Source organism: Canis aureus, chromosome 8, assembly GCF_053574225.1.
Source record: "Canis aureus isolate CA01 chromosome 8, VMU_Caureus_v.1.0, whole genome shotgun sequence".
In the NCBI taxonomy this organism is placed as follows: Eukaryota; Metazoa; Chordata; class Mammalia; order Carnivora; family Canidae; genus Canis; species Canis aureus.
Window position 1 is genome coordinate 24,402,032 of NC_135618.1, and position 14,795 is coordinate 24,416,826.

General features: G+C 37.6%; 1 protein-coding gene across 1 annotated transcript; it reads left to right on the top strand.

Moving 5' to 3' along the window:
• The first annotated feature begins 13,404 nt into the window (after positions 1-13,404).
• On the top strand, positions 13,405-14,469 carry LOC144318517 (stromal cell-derived factor 2). The gene has a single exon (XM_077905537.1). The coding sequence runs from the start codon at positions 13,434-13,436 to the stop codon at positions 14,067-14,069; it is 636 nt and encodes a 211-aa protein (XP_077761663.1). The 5' UTR covers positions 13,405-13,433; the 3' UTR covers positions 14,070-14,469.
• The last annotated feature ends 326 nt before the right edge of the window (positions 14,470-14,795 follow it).

The window sequence follows — 14,795 nt, forward strand, 5'->3', positions numbered from 1 at the left end:
TCCACTGGTATTTGTATTTAGACCCAAAGATTATTTTGAAGTGTCTTTTATTATAATTTCCAAATCAATTTTTAAATTAGCATTTTTAATTATTTCTGAACTAGGTACATTTTAACAGAAAAAAATCACCTGTTTAGCAATTCTTTGACTCTTTTTAATAGCACCTTAATAGTGTAGAATGTGCTCAGTTCTAATGAAAGTTCCACGTATACATTCTCTAATTGTTGGATATAGAGCTCTATATGTGCCCATTACATCAGACTTGCTAATTTTGTTGTTCAATTCTTCCATATCTCTACTAATATTTTGTTTGCTCTATCAACTACTATGAATGAGTTAAAAATTGTCTATTGTGCATATTAACTTATTAATTTTACTTTACAATTCTGTCAGCTTTGCTATATATGTATTAAAAATATATTACAGGGCAGCCTAGGTGGCTCAGCGGTTTAGCGCCGCCTTTGGTCCAGGGCCTGATCCTGAAGACCTGGGATCGAGTTCCATGTCAGGCTCCCTGCATGGAGCCTGCTTCTCTCTCTGCCTGTGTCTCTGCCTCTCTCTGAGTTTCTCATGAATAAATAAATAAAATATTTAAATATATATATATATAACACATATATAATGTATACATATATAAAGACTATGCTTTTGGGTGCTTATAAATTTAGATTTTTTTAGTCTTTCTGTGAGAATTGGACCTTCTTTTATTAAATATTATAATACTTAATTAAATTGAATATTCTACACCCCTAAAGTATTTTTACTTTGAAATCAATTTTGTCTAATAGAAACTTACATAGCTATATTTACATATTTACACAGATATATTACCAAATTATTTTGTTTAGTGTTTGCCTAACATATTTATCCTTTAACTTTCCAATTTTTATGTGATAACTGTTTAAGGAGTGTTTTGTTATTTATCCAAACTTGAAAATATTTGTACTTTGACTTGCGTGTTTACTCTATTGGTGTTTATTATGATTACTAGTACATTTTGATTTAGTTCCACAACTTTATGTTTTATATTTATCCTGCTTTTTCTCTGCTTTTTTTTTTCTTTTCTCTTTCCCTGCTTGCTTTTGAATTGATCAGGTATTTTACATTAATTTTCCCCTCTACCAATGGCTAGAAAGTTATATATGTATTATGTAGGGTAAACTAGGTTTTGTAGTAAGTCCCGTATGTTATTGGCTTCATACAATACTGTACAGCTTTCCTGGAGCTGGAGCAAATAATCAGTGGGAACGGGAATGGTAATTGATAAGTTGCTGAAGACTGTGGACTAACTTGGGAGTTAAAACTCCTCAGAGGCTAGTCTTAGGTAGGCCCCCTACACTTCCAGGAGTTCTACTTCCAGTAGCCCAGAGAAGAGGAAAAAAAAAAAAAACCTCTGTTTTGAAAAGGCAGAAGGGAAAAGTAACCATTTTGAAATATACCCAGAGCATTCTGCTCTTCATAACAAAGCTCCGCCCTCAAGAGAAATTACTCTAGCAAGTATAAACAGAGACATAATATAAAGAAGTCAATTTTCCAAGAAGACCTACCAATATAAAATGTGTGTATGCATTTATATATGTATGGGTATACTCACACACACGTGTATGTGTGTGTACCAACTAATGTGTATGTGTACATACACTCATGTGGTTATGTGCAGGTACATTTATATGTGTGTGTACCCTCTAAGTACACACACACATTTGATAGTGTATCAAATTTGGTTTGTCAATCTTAACATACACTAACTCAATATGTTAATAATAGGGGAAGCTAGAATGAGGATGGGAAGAGTATACATGAGAATTCTTTGTACTATTGCTCAATTTTTCTGTAGACCTAAAAATGTTATAAAATATAAAGTCTATTAAAAAAAACAATATTCTTAGGTCTCAGGCCTTGGAAATTCAGACTGTAGGCCAGATTTGGCCTACAAGCACTAGTTCCTTGAACTTTGATCTAAGAAACTTTCTTTCTTGTGTCTATCCCCATCTTCTTCCAAAAGAAATGTCTTCAGTGAGGTATGACAAACTCCATTGGTGGTAAAATCTCATTTTCCTTTGTCTGAAAACATCTTGACTTTATTCTTTTTTTTTTAATTATAATTTAATGGAAAATTCAATTTTATATCAACAGCAAATTCTTCAAACATTTTAAAGGTAGTATACTTCTGTCCCTTTTCATTCTTGAGAAATCTGCCCTAGTTTTTCTTTTCTCTCACATTACTTGTAACACTCCTGTTTGTCTCCAATGTTTTGCATTTTCTGGAATATGCCTAATTGTGTGTTCAGTGGATTTCCTGTTATTTCTGCGTGAGATTTGGGAATGATTCTCAACTTTGCAGTTTTATATCTTTTAATAATTATGGAAAATTCTCAGCCATTATTTCTTGGAATATTTCCTCTATTCCATGTTCTCTGTTCATTTATTTTGGATTCCATTTAAATATATTTTAAAACTTTTCACTCCAAACGTGATATTTCTTAACTGCTTTCATATTTTCTACCATTTATCCCTTTGCATTTCATTTTGTATAATTTCTTTATATTTATTTTATTTCACTAAGTCTCTTTTTAGCTGTCTCTATTTAACTCATCCACTCAGACTGAGGTATCTTTTTGTTCCTCCTCAATGTTCTATTCAGTTTACTTTAAAGTCCTGCTGCTTATTTATTTTCCTAATAGTTCCATGGTTTTTGAAAATATTTTTATTGCAGTCTTTATTTCTTTAAACATTCTGAGCAGTCAAATTCTGATATTCCTGCTTATAACCCTTTGACATTCACCTCTATAAGCCAAAGTCTATTACTGGATGCCTGCAGCTCTCTGCCTGATTAGTTTTTCCTGACCCCAGAGCATACCCAGCCCACACACAAGGCAAATCCAAAGGCTGGGAGAGTTAATGTTCCCAGAAGCATCCTTCATCTGATGATTGATGAGAAGTCAATGTCTAAGTCAGCTTCCTTGTCTCTCATTTGGGATAACACTGAGGTATGTTCTATCTTTTCTAGGAAAGTTCCTAGTGAAACTGGGATCCAGTTGCCCAAAATAGAAACTGGTTTATAACTTTTTGTCTACTGACTGTTTTCCCTTTTCTATCCAATTTTTTCAATCTCCTACTAGTATATCCTGGGACCATCTACTACATAAACTACTGCATTTGAATTCTTCCTGTAGAATTTGCTTTGGGTAGGGATGGAGGGAACTCAAAATTTTCTATTTACCATTTGATATTCTTGTTATGTGGAGCTCTTGGTGGATACATCTGCTGGATTTTCTTTTCCTCCTGACTCATGAGGGAAAAAAATGAATTATGCAAAAAAAAAGGTATACAAAAATATTTTGTATTATGGCTTATTTGTGTATGTGTGTATTGCTTGCTATTTTTTTGAATTGTGAATTTGTCTTGCATGACTTATCTCTGGAAATCTTACAAGATTTGGGTCATGGTCTCTTACCTCTGCTATATTTGCCAGAGTGTTACAAACCAATAGTCCAATTATGATCTTTTTTTAACTTGAATTTCCCAAACAAGCGTGGCACTTTATTTGAATCCATAAGTGGTTGGAGGAGCCAGAGTGTCTCCTTGAGTGCAGTTAAGTTGGGTCTGGTCTCCAGAATGGCTATAGCCTCCATGGAAAGCATAGAAACCATTACAGATGCTAACAGATAAGGTGGTGGCAACTGCAGCTGATCCAACAGAGGCCATAGGTGGTGATGTCCATGATGAAACAGCTGAAGGCTCCAGAGATGTGAGAGGCCAACCATATTTGAGAAGGCACATAAACTGTGTTCAGTGCATTGGGTATGAGATACAAATTGTCATAAAAGAAGTTTCTTTTATCTTGAGCCCAGCCTAGTATAGACAATTTACTTTTTTTTTTTCTTCCTAGTTTACCTTTCCATCGAGGGTAAGGACTTTCATGTAACCTTTCTTTTTTTCTCTCTAAAATCTTTACTTATTTATTATGAAAGACACAGAGACATAGGTGGAGGGATAAGCAGCCTGATGTGGGACTTGATCCCAGGACCCCTGGATCACGACCTAAGCCAAAGGCAGATAGATGCTCAACCACTGAGTCACCCAGGTGCCCCCTCATGTCACCTTTCTTTATTAGGGGTCCTGGTTCCAAGACTTCATCTTGCATAGGTCTAGCACCTTTTCTCTATTAGAAGTTGGGCCATTACTACCCAATCCTGGCCCAACTGTAGCCTTAGAAATAACACTAGCCTACAAATGTGTCTTTCAGCTCTCTCTTCATTTTTTATTTCTGACAAGTTCTATCATGTTCTCGGACACTCTTCTATGCATTCCAAAAGGCTTTTAGCTAGTACTCCTAGCTATTGTACTGAGCCTTTCAGGTTTCAATCACATTGTTGGGAAATGATAAGTAAGTATCTTTTCTTTTGAAGAAACATTTATTTGCAGTTCAGCACATCTTGGGTTTCACTTGTTTTCCTTCTACTAAATGAATTAAAATTCAATTCATTACATGTTATTAAAATGAACATTATCATTAATTTTCTAATTGTCCTATATATTTACATTTTACAAATTTCCTATTATGAATATATCTTTATTGAGATGTCTAGGTGGCTCAGTTAAGTGTCTGCTTTAGCCTCAAGTCATGATCACAGGATCCTGGGTTCAAGCCCTACATCCAGCTCCCTGCTCAGCGGGGAGTCTGTTTCTCCCTCTCTTTCCATAGCTCCCTATGCTTGTGCACTCTCTCTCTCAAATAAATAAACAAAATATTTTTAAGTAATATATCTTTATCTATAATTCAAAAATATTTAAAATTATAAATAACTGTATAAGGAACAAATATATACATCACCTAAGAACTATAAGCCAATTTACATTAATGATGGTTACCTTAATCAGAAATGTTGATTTACATCAGTAGTTCTCAGCCTTGGCCACACCTTAGAATTGACTGGGGAAACTTTTAAGAAATAGTAATGTTAAGGTTTCATCTCCAAGGAGTGATTTTATTGGTGTGAGGTTAAGTCCACACATGGATAGTTTTGTGAGCTCCTCAGGTGCTTCTAATGAGCAGTCACAGCTAAAAAAACCACTGATGTACATCTGTTTAGAGAAAGACTTCTCTGTAAGGAAAGAGAGGGGACTAAACTTGGAAAGGACAGATTTAACTATGGTGGAGAATGTTCACAGTGTGAATGAGCATGTGCATGCTGACTGTGAGGTCCAGTGCTCTATCCTCCACAGCTGGCAGCTCTGTTCTCTCACTAGCACCACCAGTGTGAGCTTTGGAAGGAAGCATGACCTAGGTCCTGTGTCCCAGTTCAAGGAACCAGCTCATTTCTTGCTCCTACAACTTTGTCTCTACTTAAACCTCCTATTCAAGGAAAGGGAGTTCTGTTACCAAACCTTCAGATCAGTTTCCTGCCTTAAGAACCAGGATTCTATCTGAGTTTTCTCTGATTGGGGCTGTTTTCCTCTTACTAAATCCTTTGAGGGTTCCTACTTTGTAGGCATTAAGAGCTTCAGTTCCAGAGTCTCACCAACCCGAGTTTAAGTCTCAGTTCTGTCGCATGCCATGACTTTAGGCAACTAACTTGACTTTACGTTTTTGTCCATAAAATGGCTATGGTAAGAGTGCCCACATTACAGAGTTAATATGATAATGAAATGTAATAATGAACGTAGTGAAGTGTTCTGCTTAACACCTAGCAAACAATAAGCTTATCATTGTTAACAATACTATTATCCTTATTATTTAAGGACTCCTGCAAAAACTTAATTCTCCTGCTGCCTGCTCTTAGTCAAGGTGACTTTCAAGCCAGTCACTGCATCCTGCTCGCTTTAAGACGTTCTGATACCACTCTCTCCCTGCCTGCTCTGGCACCACTGGGCACTCCCTGTCTTAGACCACTCATTCGTTTCTTCACTTAGTATTTATCGAGTGCCTAATATGTGCTAGTACCTTTGCTGGATGAGCAAAAATTGTCACAGCCTGAAATGTTACTTCCCACATCTTACCTTATGTTCTATAATAAAAGACCAAGTTGTGTTAATTCCTTAAGTGTCCCCTAGTTTCTGCTGAGTGATGCCTGCTCACTTCATCCCTCACCACACACACACACACACACACACACACACACACACACACCCCATCAGGGATTATTGGTCCAGCAGAACATTTTCTCCTGTTCTCTTTGCTAACTCAGCCCTCTAAATGCTGGTTTAATTATGGTGAACAAGTCTTTCCTTAGCATCTCCATCAGGCCCTTTTAAGATCTAAGATTCTAGGCACATCATAGACATAATATCAAACATCTTAAAATATGCCCACATCACACAGTAAATACATAATATAGTAACTCTATATAAATTGGGCTGAGCTGCAGTTGGAGCCAAAATTATTTTTTCACATCTCAAACTCTATCATAGTTCTTGCATTTTTGCACACCTGAGACACTGAGCCTACATGTCATTATCCTTGCCCCACTCACTTTACCATTCTCTCAATCCTCCTATTCTGACCCGGCTCTCTGGAGAACATGGGAAAGAAGAACTGGGTAGACAAAGTATTCACATGGAAATTAGGAAGATTCAAATTTTGTCTCTTTTGCAATTTTGTCTAAGTCCCTGATAGTAACTGATATCAAATGCCTACATAAAAATAGCCAATTATATTTAGAAGGGGGAAAACCTACATTTTCTTTCTTAAATGAGCCCAATCTAGTGGGAACAATTTTTAGCATTTATATAGTGATTGATATATAGTGCATCCTCACTTTCTTTTATTTACCCCCTAATGTTATAAACCAAATATAATTATAATCCCCTATTATATATGGCACAATTGAAAATCACAGAAGGACTATAACTTGACCAGGATAACACAGAGAGTAAGGGAGAGAGTCAGGACCTGGATCCACATGTGGTGTTTTGATACCAAGTCTTTATTCCACAACCAACTTCCTATGTAATACAGTGTTGCCTGGTGGAATAGGATACCTCCTTCAGTGAGACCAGGAATGTATGCATATATGCTCTCAGAGTACCACTTCTGGCTTCTCAGAGATTTTCAAATGTATCCCTAAAATGCAAATGTCTACTGGTTCTAAACCCTGAATGGATAGAATTGTATACACATGTCTGTTTAGTGACAGGGCATGATGTGGCTCTCCCATCTTTAGTGCAATCCAAGAACAATGACCTCCAATCCCATCTCAAATCTTCACTGCATCGAGGTCAGCCTTCCTCTTTTACCAAAGTCATAAATGCATTCTCCACAGTTTTAAACCAAATAATAACCATCCCATACAGACTGGGTCTGACTTCAACATTATTGCTTTCTTTTTGCTTTTTTTTTTTTTTTTTTTTTTTTTTAGGTCCATAACTGCCTTAAATTACTGTCCCCTCCAGCATTGGCAATGCTGTAAAAATTTCAGGGACAAGACTTTACTGCCTACCACCGCTTCCTACTTTATTGTCAGTGGCAATTTCAATTCATTTCTGTGTCACTGTCACTCCAACTTCTATCTTCAGCTCTATGTGGTGTCCTAAAGTTCAGAGTTAATGTAGAAACCTTTGCTTTAACAGAAAAATAATGTTCTTTGACTTTTTTCTCTAACATTAATAAAGAGCCAGCCAAGGCCAGTCTCCAAATTCAGCAAAAATAAAATTCCTTCCAAATGCCAAGGGGCTCTTCACTGTCTTTGTTTGAGTTATAGTGAGGCAAGGATTGTCATTTACCTGCAACAAATAAGAAAACAGAAGGTTTAAGGAATCAGTGGACTAGATTTTCCAAGGCCTGGCTTCAGTTTTGTGTTATCACAATGAATGAACCTATGATTTCAAGCGAAGGTCTTAATCTTTTTAAGCTTCTCCCTCTCTTTTCCTCTCCCCTTGCCCCCTTGTAAAAATTGAGATACAGCTATTGCCATTTATTTTCCATTCAGAGATGCTTTAAGTTTTAGCCCAGTGGAAAAAAGCTTGGTACAAATTGTTACTACTGACAATGGATCTGATCTTGTATTGAGCTAAGATGAACAAAATGCTCTCTGGGGAAGAGGAAGGCTCACCTATGTGAGGTAAATGAATTCCTCTGTGGCTCTAGGGAATGGTGTGATTGCTGTACAGTATATGGATGCCCCAAAGAGTTTATTATCTTCAGCCTGTTTGTGGATAACTTGCCTGACTTGATATAGAACCAAGTCAATAATAATGTTTTTTCTGGATTTACACAAAAATTGGATAATATGTGTAGTGCTTTGTTTTTATCTTGGTATCAATAAGTATGTTATATCAGAGATATAAACGAAGGGGTGGCTATTTCTTAGAGCCAACATCTGTCCCTATCTTGCTCCCCACCCCAGACTAATATTGTGGGAAGACAGTAACTGATTTGGCACCTAAAATTGGAAAAAAGAGATGAGGAGGTGGGAAACAGAAAGCAGACAGGATTTAAATGTCTATGACACAATTTTCTGATCCCCAGTTGTCTATCCCTTGCTTTCTCTCTCCATAGGGAAAATGCACTGGAAAGAGGTAAATCATAAAAAACATGAGTGATTTACAAAACTCTGGTTATTTCTGAGCAGCTGATAGAGTTTCTGGTAATAAACCATTGAAGGGATGAGTCATGTGACATATAGTCTTCGCACTATATGATCCTTGAGTCACTGAGGTGAACTGAATGAATCAATCCATATTAGAAATAGGGTCTTTCCAGGAAAACCTGTTTGAGAATGAAAACTTATTAATCCTGGCTTCTACCTCTCTTTTCATGCAGAAGATATGTTAAACAAATAATTATGTCATGCTAATAATAGGCTAGCCACTTTCCCAAGCACTTGGAAAATTATGAATTAGTCATTGGTGAAATGACTTTTAATAAGAGTTCCCTGAGTCTTCAAAGTTGTCCATTCTTCATTTAACTTGTAAGCAAATAGCTTTTCTTTTCAGACTCCATAATTTCCACAATAAAATTTAAAAGCATTATGTCATTTTTTCTTTAATCTTAGAGACATCATTTTGTTATTCGTTCTCGATATATGTTGAAATTTTAGATTTTCCCACTTTCTATTGCATTCATTTCAAAAGTATGCCATTTCCAGATGAGACAGAAATATATACTACCTTACCTTAAACAGATTTAAATGTTATTTTATTATTTTATGTTCTTAACTTTAAAGTATATAGCAAAATAGGAAAAAAAAGAGCAGCAACCGAACATTTGGAAAATTGTTTTTCTATTAGCAATATTCTGCACTAAAAGTAAGCAAGTGTGAATAGTAATTGGGACTAATTAGTCAAGATTTTTGGGCTACAAATTACATAAAACTCCAATTGAACTTATTAAATCACTGAAAATTATATTTTATAACGAAAGTTTGGCAGTAGACTGTTCTAGACTTAATTCAGCAACTCCACAATCTCAGGTTTCTCTGTGATTCTCTTGGATTTTGCTTATAGTCATTAGATGGCTTCAAGAGCTCCAAGTATCACATCTTATACAACAAGATTCAAAAGTAAAAACACAAGCTTTTATTCAGCATTCCTGTTTTAGGGCAGGGAAAATTTTTCATGGTGCTTCCAAGGGATGGACTTCATCTACTATTTTGTTGGCCAGTGCATCTTTATATGTTTATGTCTTTTGCTAACATAACAATGAAATTATGACCGACTTTAGCATTCATCCCTCTAGGTTTGGGAAGTGACTCATCAAGAACTTGAAATCCCAGTTCTTGAATAAGATCAAGATGCTATTAGGAAGAATGAGGGTGGGAGCTATTTACCAAAGGAGAGGCTATGATTGAGGAAAAGCATCAAGGAAAGAGGCAGTACTCTGAAGATGTTTCCATGCTATGAAGCATGGACGACCTGGCAGGAGCTGTGGCCTTCCAGAGAGCAAGGCAGCCAGTTCACTGCAAGCCTAGTGGGAGAAGCCAAGGAAATAAATACCTTAATCTAACTCTCTTCTCCCTCTTTAGTCTCCTCTATTGTCAGAACCTACCCAAGAGCCAGAGTATGGGAACCAATAACTTGTGCTATGAGTCATCTTCCTGGGACACAAAGCTGCACTGTAGAGTTCAAGGAGTCTAAAGTGTGGTTCAAGAGAGACAGAACATATCTATTATAACTGTCATTAATGAAGCATTTAATGCTGTGTCAAACAGTATGGTAAGTGATTTATATGCATAAAACAGGGATTCAATATGGCAATGTTAACTGCAATAAACACACTTTTTACCATACACCCAGGAAAGAAATAGAGGCATTGTTTGTAAAGACCCTCTGAGGGAAAATTATGGGACAAATGCCCAAGGTTCAGTGGTAGAGGTATGGAGGGAGGGAGGTTAAAAATTGTGAACCTGATAAGAGGGAGATCCCCCAAGCCTGGGAAGGGATGTTTCAGCTGATTTTGCAAATAGCAAAGATCCATACCCAACTCTTTTAGCTTCTCAGAAAGTGTGTTATACACTTAAGAGCTCTCTCTCAGGACCTCGGAAAGAAATGGTTTATCCTGTACCTAAGAGTACTGAAAGCCTAAGCTCCCAGCCTTAGCAAAACCCTCATACCTAAGCTTGACACAGAGATAACAGAACCTCTCCTATTTTAGTGGATCAAATGGACCTAGATAGAGAGCACAACAGGTTGAGGAGTTAAGACTTTCTTCTTTCCAGCCACAAAATACAACTGAGACTTTTAGGCAATATTTATGTGTGACTAGAAGTAGAAAAGAGCAAATCTGAATGATGAGTGCCTCAACATCCTGGTAAATGGCTTCTCAGAGATTTAATTTTCATTTTAAAAACATTTCTTAAGCTGATTCATAAAATAGAACTGGAAGGAAACATCCAAACTCATTCTATGGGGCCAGTTTTACCTTGATCCTAAAACCAGACAAAGACCCCATCAAAAAGTAGAATTACAAACTAATATCCCTGATGAACAAGGATGCTAAAATTCTCATCAAGATACTAGCCAATAGGATCCAACAGTACATTAAAAGGATTATTCACCACAACCAAGTAGAATTTATCTGCAAGGTGGTTCAACATTCACAAATCAATCAATGTGATACATCACATTAACAAAAGAAAAAACAAGGACCATATGATCTTCTCAATTGATGCATAAAAAGCCTTTGACAAAATACAGCATATTTTTTTGAATAAAACTCTCCACAGTGTACGTAGGGATAGAGGGAACATACCTCAATATCATAAAAGGTGTTTATGAAAAATCCATGCTGAATATCATTCTCAATGGGGAAAAACAGAGCTTTTTGCCTAAGATCAGGAACATGACAGGGATGTCCACTCTCACCACTGTTGTTCAACGTAGTACTAGAAGTCCTAGCCTCAGCAATCAGATAACAAAAAGAAAAAAAGGCATTCAAATTGGCAAAGAAGAAAACTCTCACTCTTTGCTGATGACATATATTTTTTTAAAGATTTTATTTATTTTTTCATGTGAGACACATAGAGAGAGAGAGAAGCAGAAACACAGGCAGAAGGAGAAGCAGGCTCCACCCAGGGAGCCCGATGTGGGACTCGATCCCAGGACTCCAGGATCACCCCTGGGCCGAAGACAGGTGCTCAACCGCTGAGCCACCCAGGGATCCCCATGACATGATATTTTTGTGGAAAACCCAAAACATTCCACTCTAAAATTGCTAGAACTCATACAGCAATTCACTAATGTGTCAGAATATAAAATCAATGCACAGAAGTCAGTTGGATTTCTATACACTAACAATGGGACTGAAGAAAGAGAAATTAAGGAATCAATCCATTTACAAGTATACCACAAACCATAAGATACCTAGGAATACACCTAACCAAAGAGGTAAAAAATCTGTACTCTAATAACTCCTATCAAAATGCCATTAACATTTTTCACAGAGCTGGAACAAATAATCCTAAAATTTGTATGGAACCAGCAAAGACCCTAAATAGCCAGAGGAAGGTTGAAAAAAAGACAACCAAAGCTAGGGGCATCACAGTACCTGACTTCAAGCTGTATTACAAAGCTGTGATCATCAAGACAGTATGGTACCATCACAAAAACAGACACATAGATCAATGCAAAAGAATAGTGAACCTAGAAATAGGCCCTCAACTCTATGGCCAACTAATCTTTGGCAAAGCAGGAAAGAATATCCAGTGGAAAAAAGACAGTCTTTTCAATAAATGGTGTTGAGAAAATAGTACAGCCACATGTAGAAGAATGAAACCAGACCCTTCTCTTAACACCATACACAAAGATAAACTCCAAATGGATGAAAGACCTAAATGTGTGATAGGAATCCATCAAAATCCTAGAGGAGAACACAGGCAGCAACCTCTTTGACCTCAATCACAGCAGTTTCTTGCTAGACAGGTCTCCAAAGCCAAGGGAAACAAAAGCAGAAATGAACTACTGGGACTTCATCAAGAGAAAGAGCTTCTGCATAGCAAAGGAAACAAGTCCACAAAACTAAAAGACACCCTATAGAATGGGAAAAGATATTTGCAAATGACCTATCAGATAAAGGGCACTTAGTATCCAAGGTCTAGAGAGAACATATCAAAGTCAACCCAAAGAACAAATAATCCAGTCAAGAAATGGGCAGAAGACATCAATGGACATTTCTCCAAGAAGACTTACACATGGCCAACAAGCACATGAAAAAGTACTTCACATCACATGTCATTGTCATCAGGGAAATCCAAATCAAAACCACAATGAGATACCACCTTACACCAGTCAGAATGGCTAAAATTAACAAGACAGGAAACAACAAATATTGATGAGGATGTGGAAAAAGGGGAACCAAACCCTTTTACACTGTTGGTGTGAACGCAAGCTGGTGCAGCCACTCTGGAAAACAGTATGGAGGTTCCTTAAGAAGTTAAAAATAGAGCTTCCCTATGACCCAGCAATTGTGCTACTAGGTTTTACCCCAAAGATACAAAGGTAGTGATCTGAAGGGGCACCTGCACCTGCATCCTAATGTTCATAGCAGTAATGTCCACAATAGCCAAACTGTGAAAGGAGCCAAGATGTCCACTGACAGATAAATGGATAAAGAAGATGTAACATATACATATGTGTGTGTTTATGTATATAATGGAATATTATTCAGCTATCAGAAATGAATACTTACCATTTATATCAACATGGATGGAACTGAAGAGTATTATGCTGACTTTAATAACTCAGTCAGAGAAAGACAATTATGTGGTTTCATTCATATATGGAATATAAGAAACCACCCAGAGTGTCATAAGGGAGGGAAAAATGAATGGAAATAAATTAGAGAGTGAGACAAACCAAAAGAGACTCTTCTCTCTGGGAAACAAACTGAGGGTTGCTGGAGGGGTTGTGGGTGGGAGGACGGGATAACTGGGTGATGGGCATTAAGGGGACATATGATGACCTCCGAAGATTAGGGGCTGTACGCTACAGCTAGGATGGCTGTGGTGTCGCTACTGTTGTTGGGAGGTTTGTGGAATGCTGTGGGGGCGTCCAATCTGGCTGTCGTTACATGCGGCTCTGTGGTGAAGCTACTCAATACGCGCCACAACGTGCGATTGCACTCACACGACGTGCGCTATGGGTCAGGTAGTGGGCAGCAGTCAGTGACAGGTGTAACCTCTGTGGATGACAGCAATAGTTACTGGAGGATACGGGGGAAAACAGCTACAGTGTGTGAGAGAGGAACCCCCATCAGATGTGGCCAGCCCATCCGGCTGACACATGTCAACACTGGCCGAAACCTTCATAGTCACCACTTCACCTCACCTCTCTCTGGAAACCAGGAAGTGAGTGCTTTTGGTGAGGAAGGTGAAGGTGATTATCTGGATGACTGGACTGTGCTCTGTAATGGGCCCTACTGGGTGAGGGATGGTGAGGTGCGGTTCAAGCACTCTTCCACTGAAGTTCTGCTGTCCGTCACAGGAGAACAATATGGTCGACCTATTAGTGGGCAAAAGGAGGTACATGGCATGGCCCAGCCAAGCCAGAACAACTACTGGAAAGCCATGGAAGGCATCTTCATGAAGCCCAGTGAGTTGTTAAAGGCAGAAGCTCATCACGCAGAGCTATGAGCCTGGAAGCTGTAAGCCACTGTTACCACACAGTGTTCATGACATCTGCTGCTGCTCCACCTTGGGATCCCTGCCACAGGTTCCCTGGGCAGTGGCCATGTCCCCACTGAGATGAAGATGCGTGACAGAAAACAGTGGCTGTGTTTGGAAGCTTTAGCCCTTCACACTTGAATTGGTGGTTCTTCCAGACTTTCGGTCAGTTCTTTTTGAGTACCGGACTTGCTGGTGAAGGAGCAGATGTTTTTATTCATATTGATAAAACAGAAACTAAGGGAGATACCTCTCTTCGTTGGGAAATTTTTACTCTTCAGAAGCTTGGCATCATGGATTATCAATGTGTGACTTTTACTCTTTCTCCAAAGTGATAAAGAATTTCATTATTAGTCAAAAAAAAAAAAAAAAAAAAAAAAAAAAAAAAGGGGGACATATGATGGGATGAGCACTGGTATTATACACAACTGATAAATCATTGAACACTACACCTGAAACTAATGATGTACTATATGTTGGATAATTGAATTTAAATTTAAAAAAAAGAAAACAAATACATTTCTTATACACAAATATGGTGGAGTAATTATTTTATCAATAATAGGTTTGAAGACGTTTAAAGAGTTCCAATAACTTGTCTATGATCATATCACCAATAAGTGGCTGATCTAGGGCTTGTACTTAGGTCAATGTGCTCCAGTGTCTCTGCTATCAATGATCTTCCATTTTACACAA

Excerpts from the sequence above, each read along its gene's own strand:
- LOC144318517 (XM_077905537.1), top strand. The coding sequence starts at position 13,434 with ATGGCTGTGGTGTCGCTACTGTTGTTGGGAGGTTTGTGGAATGCTGTG.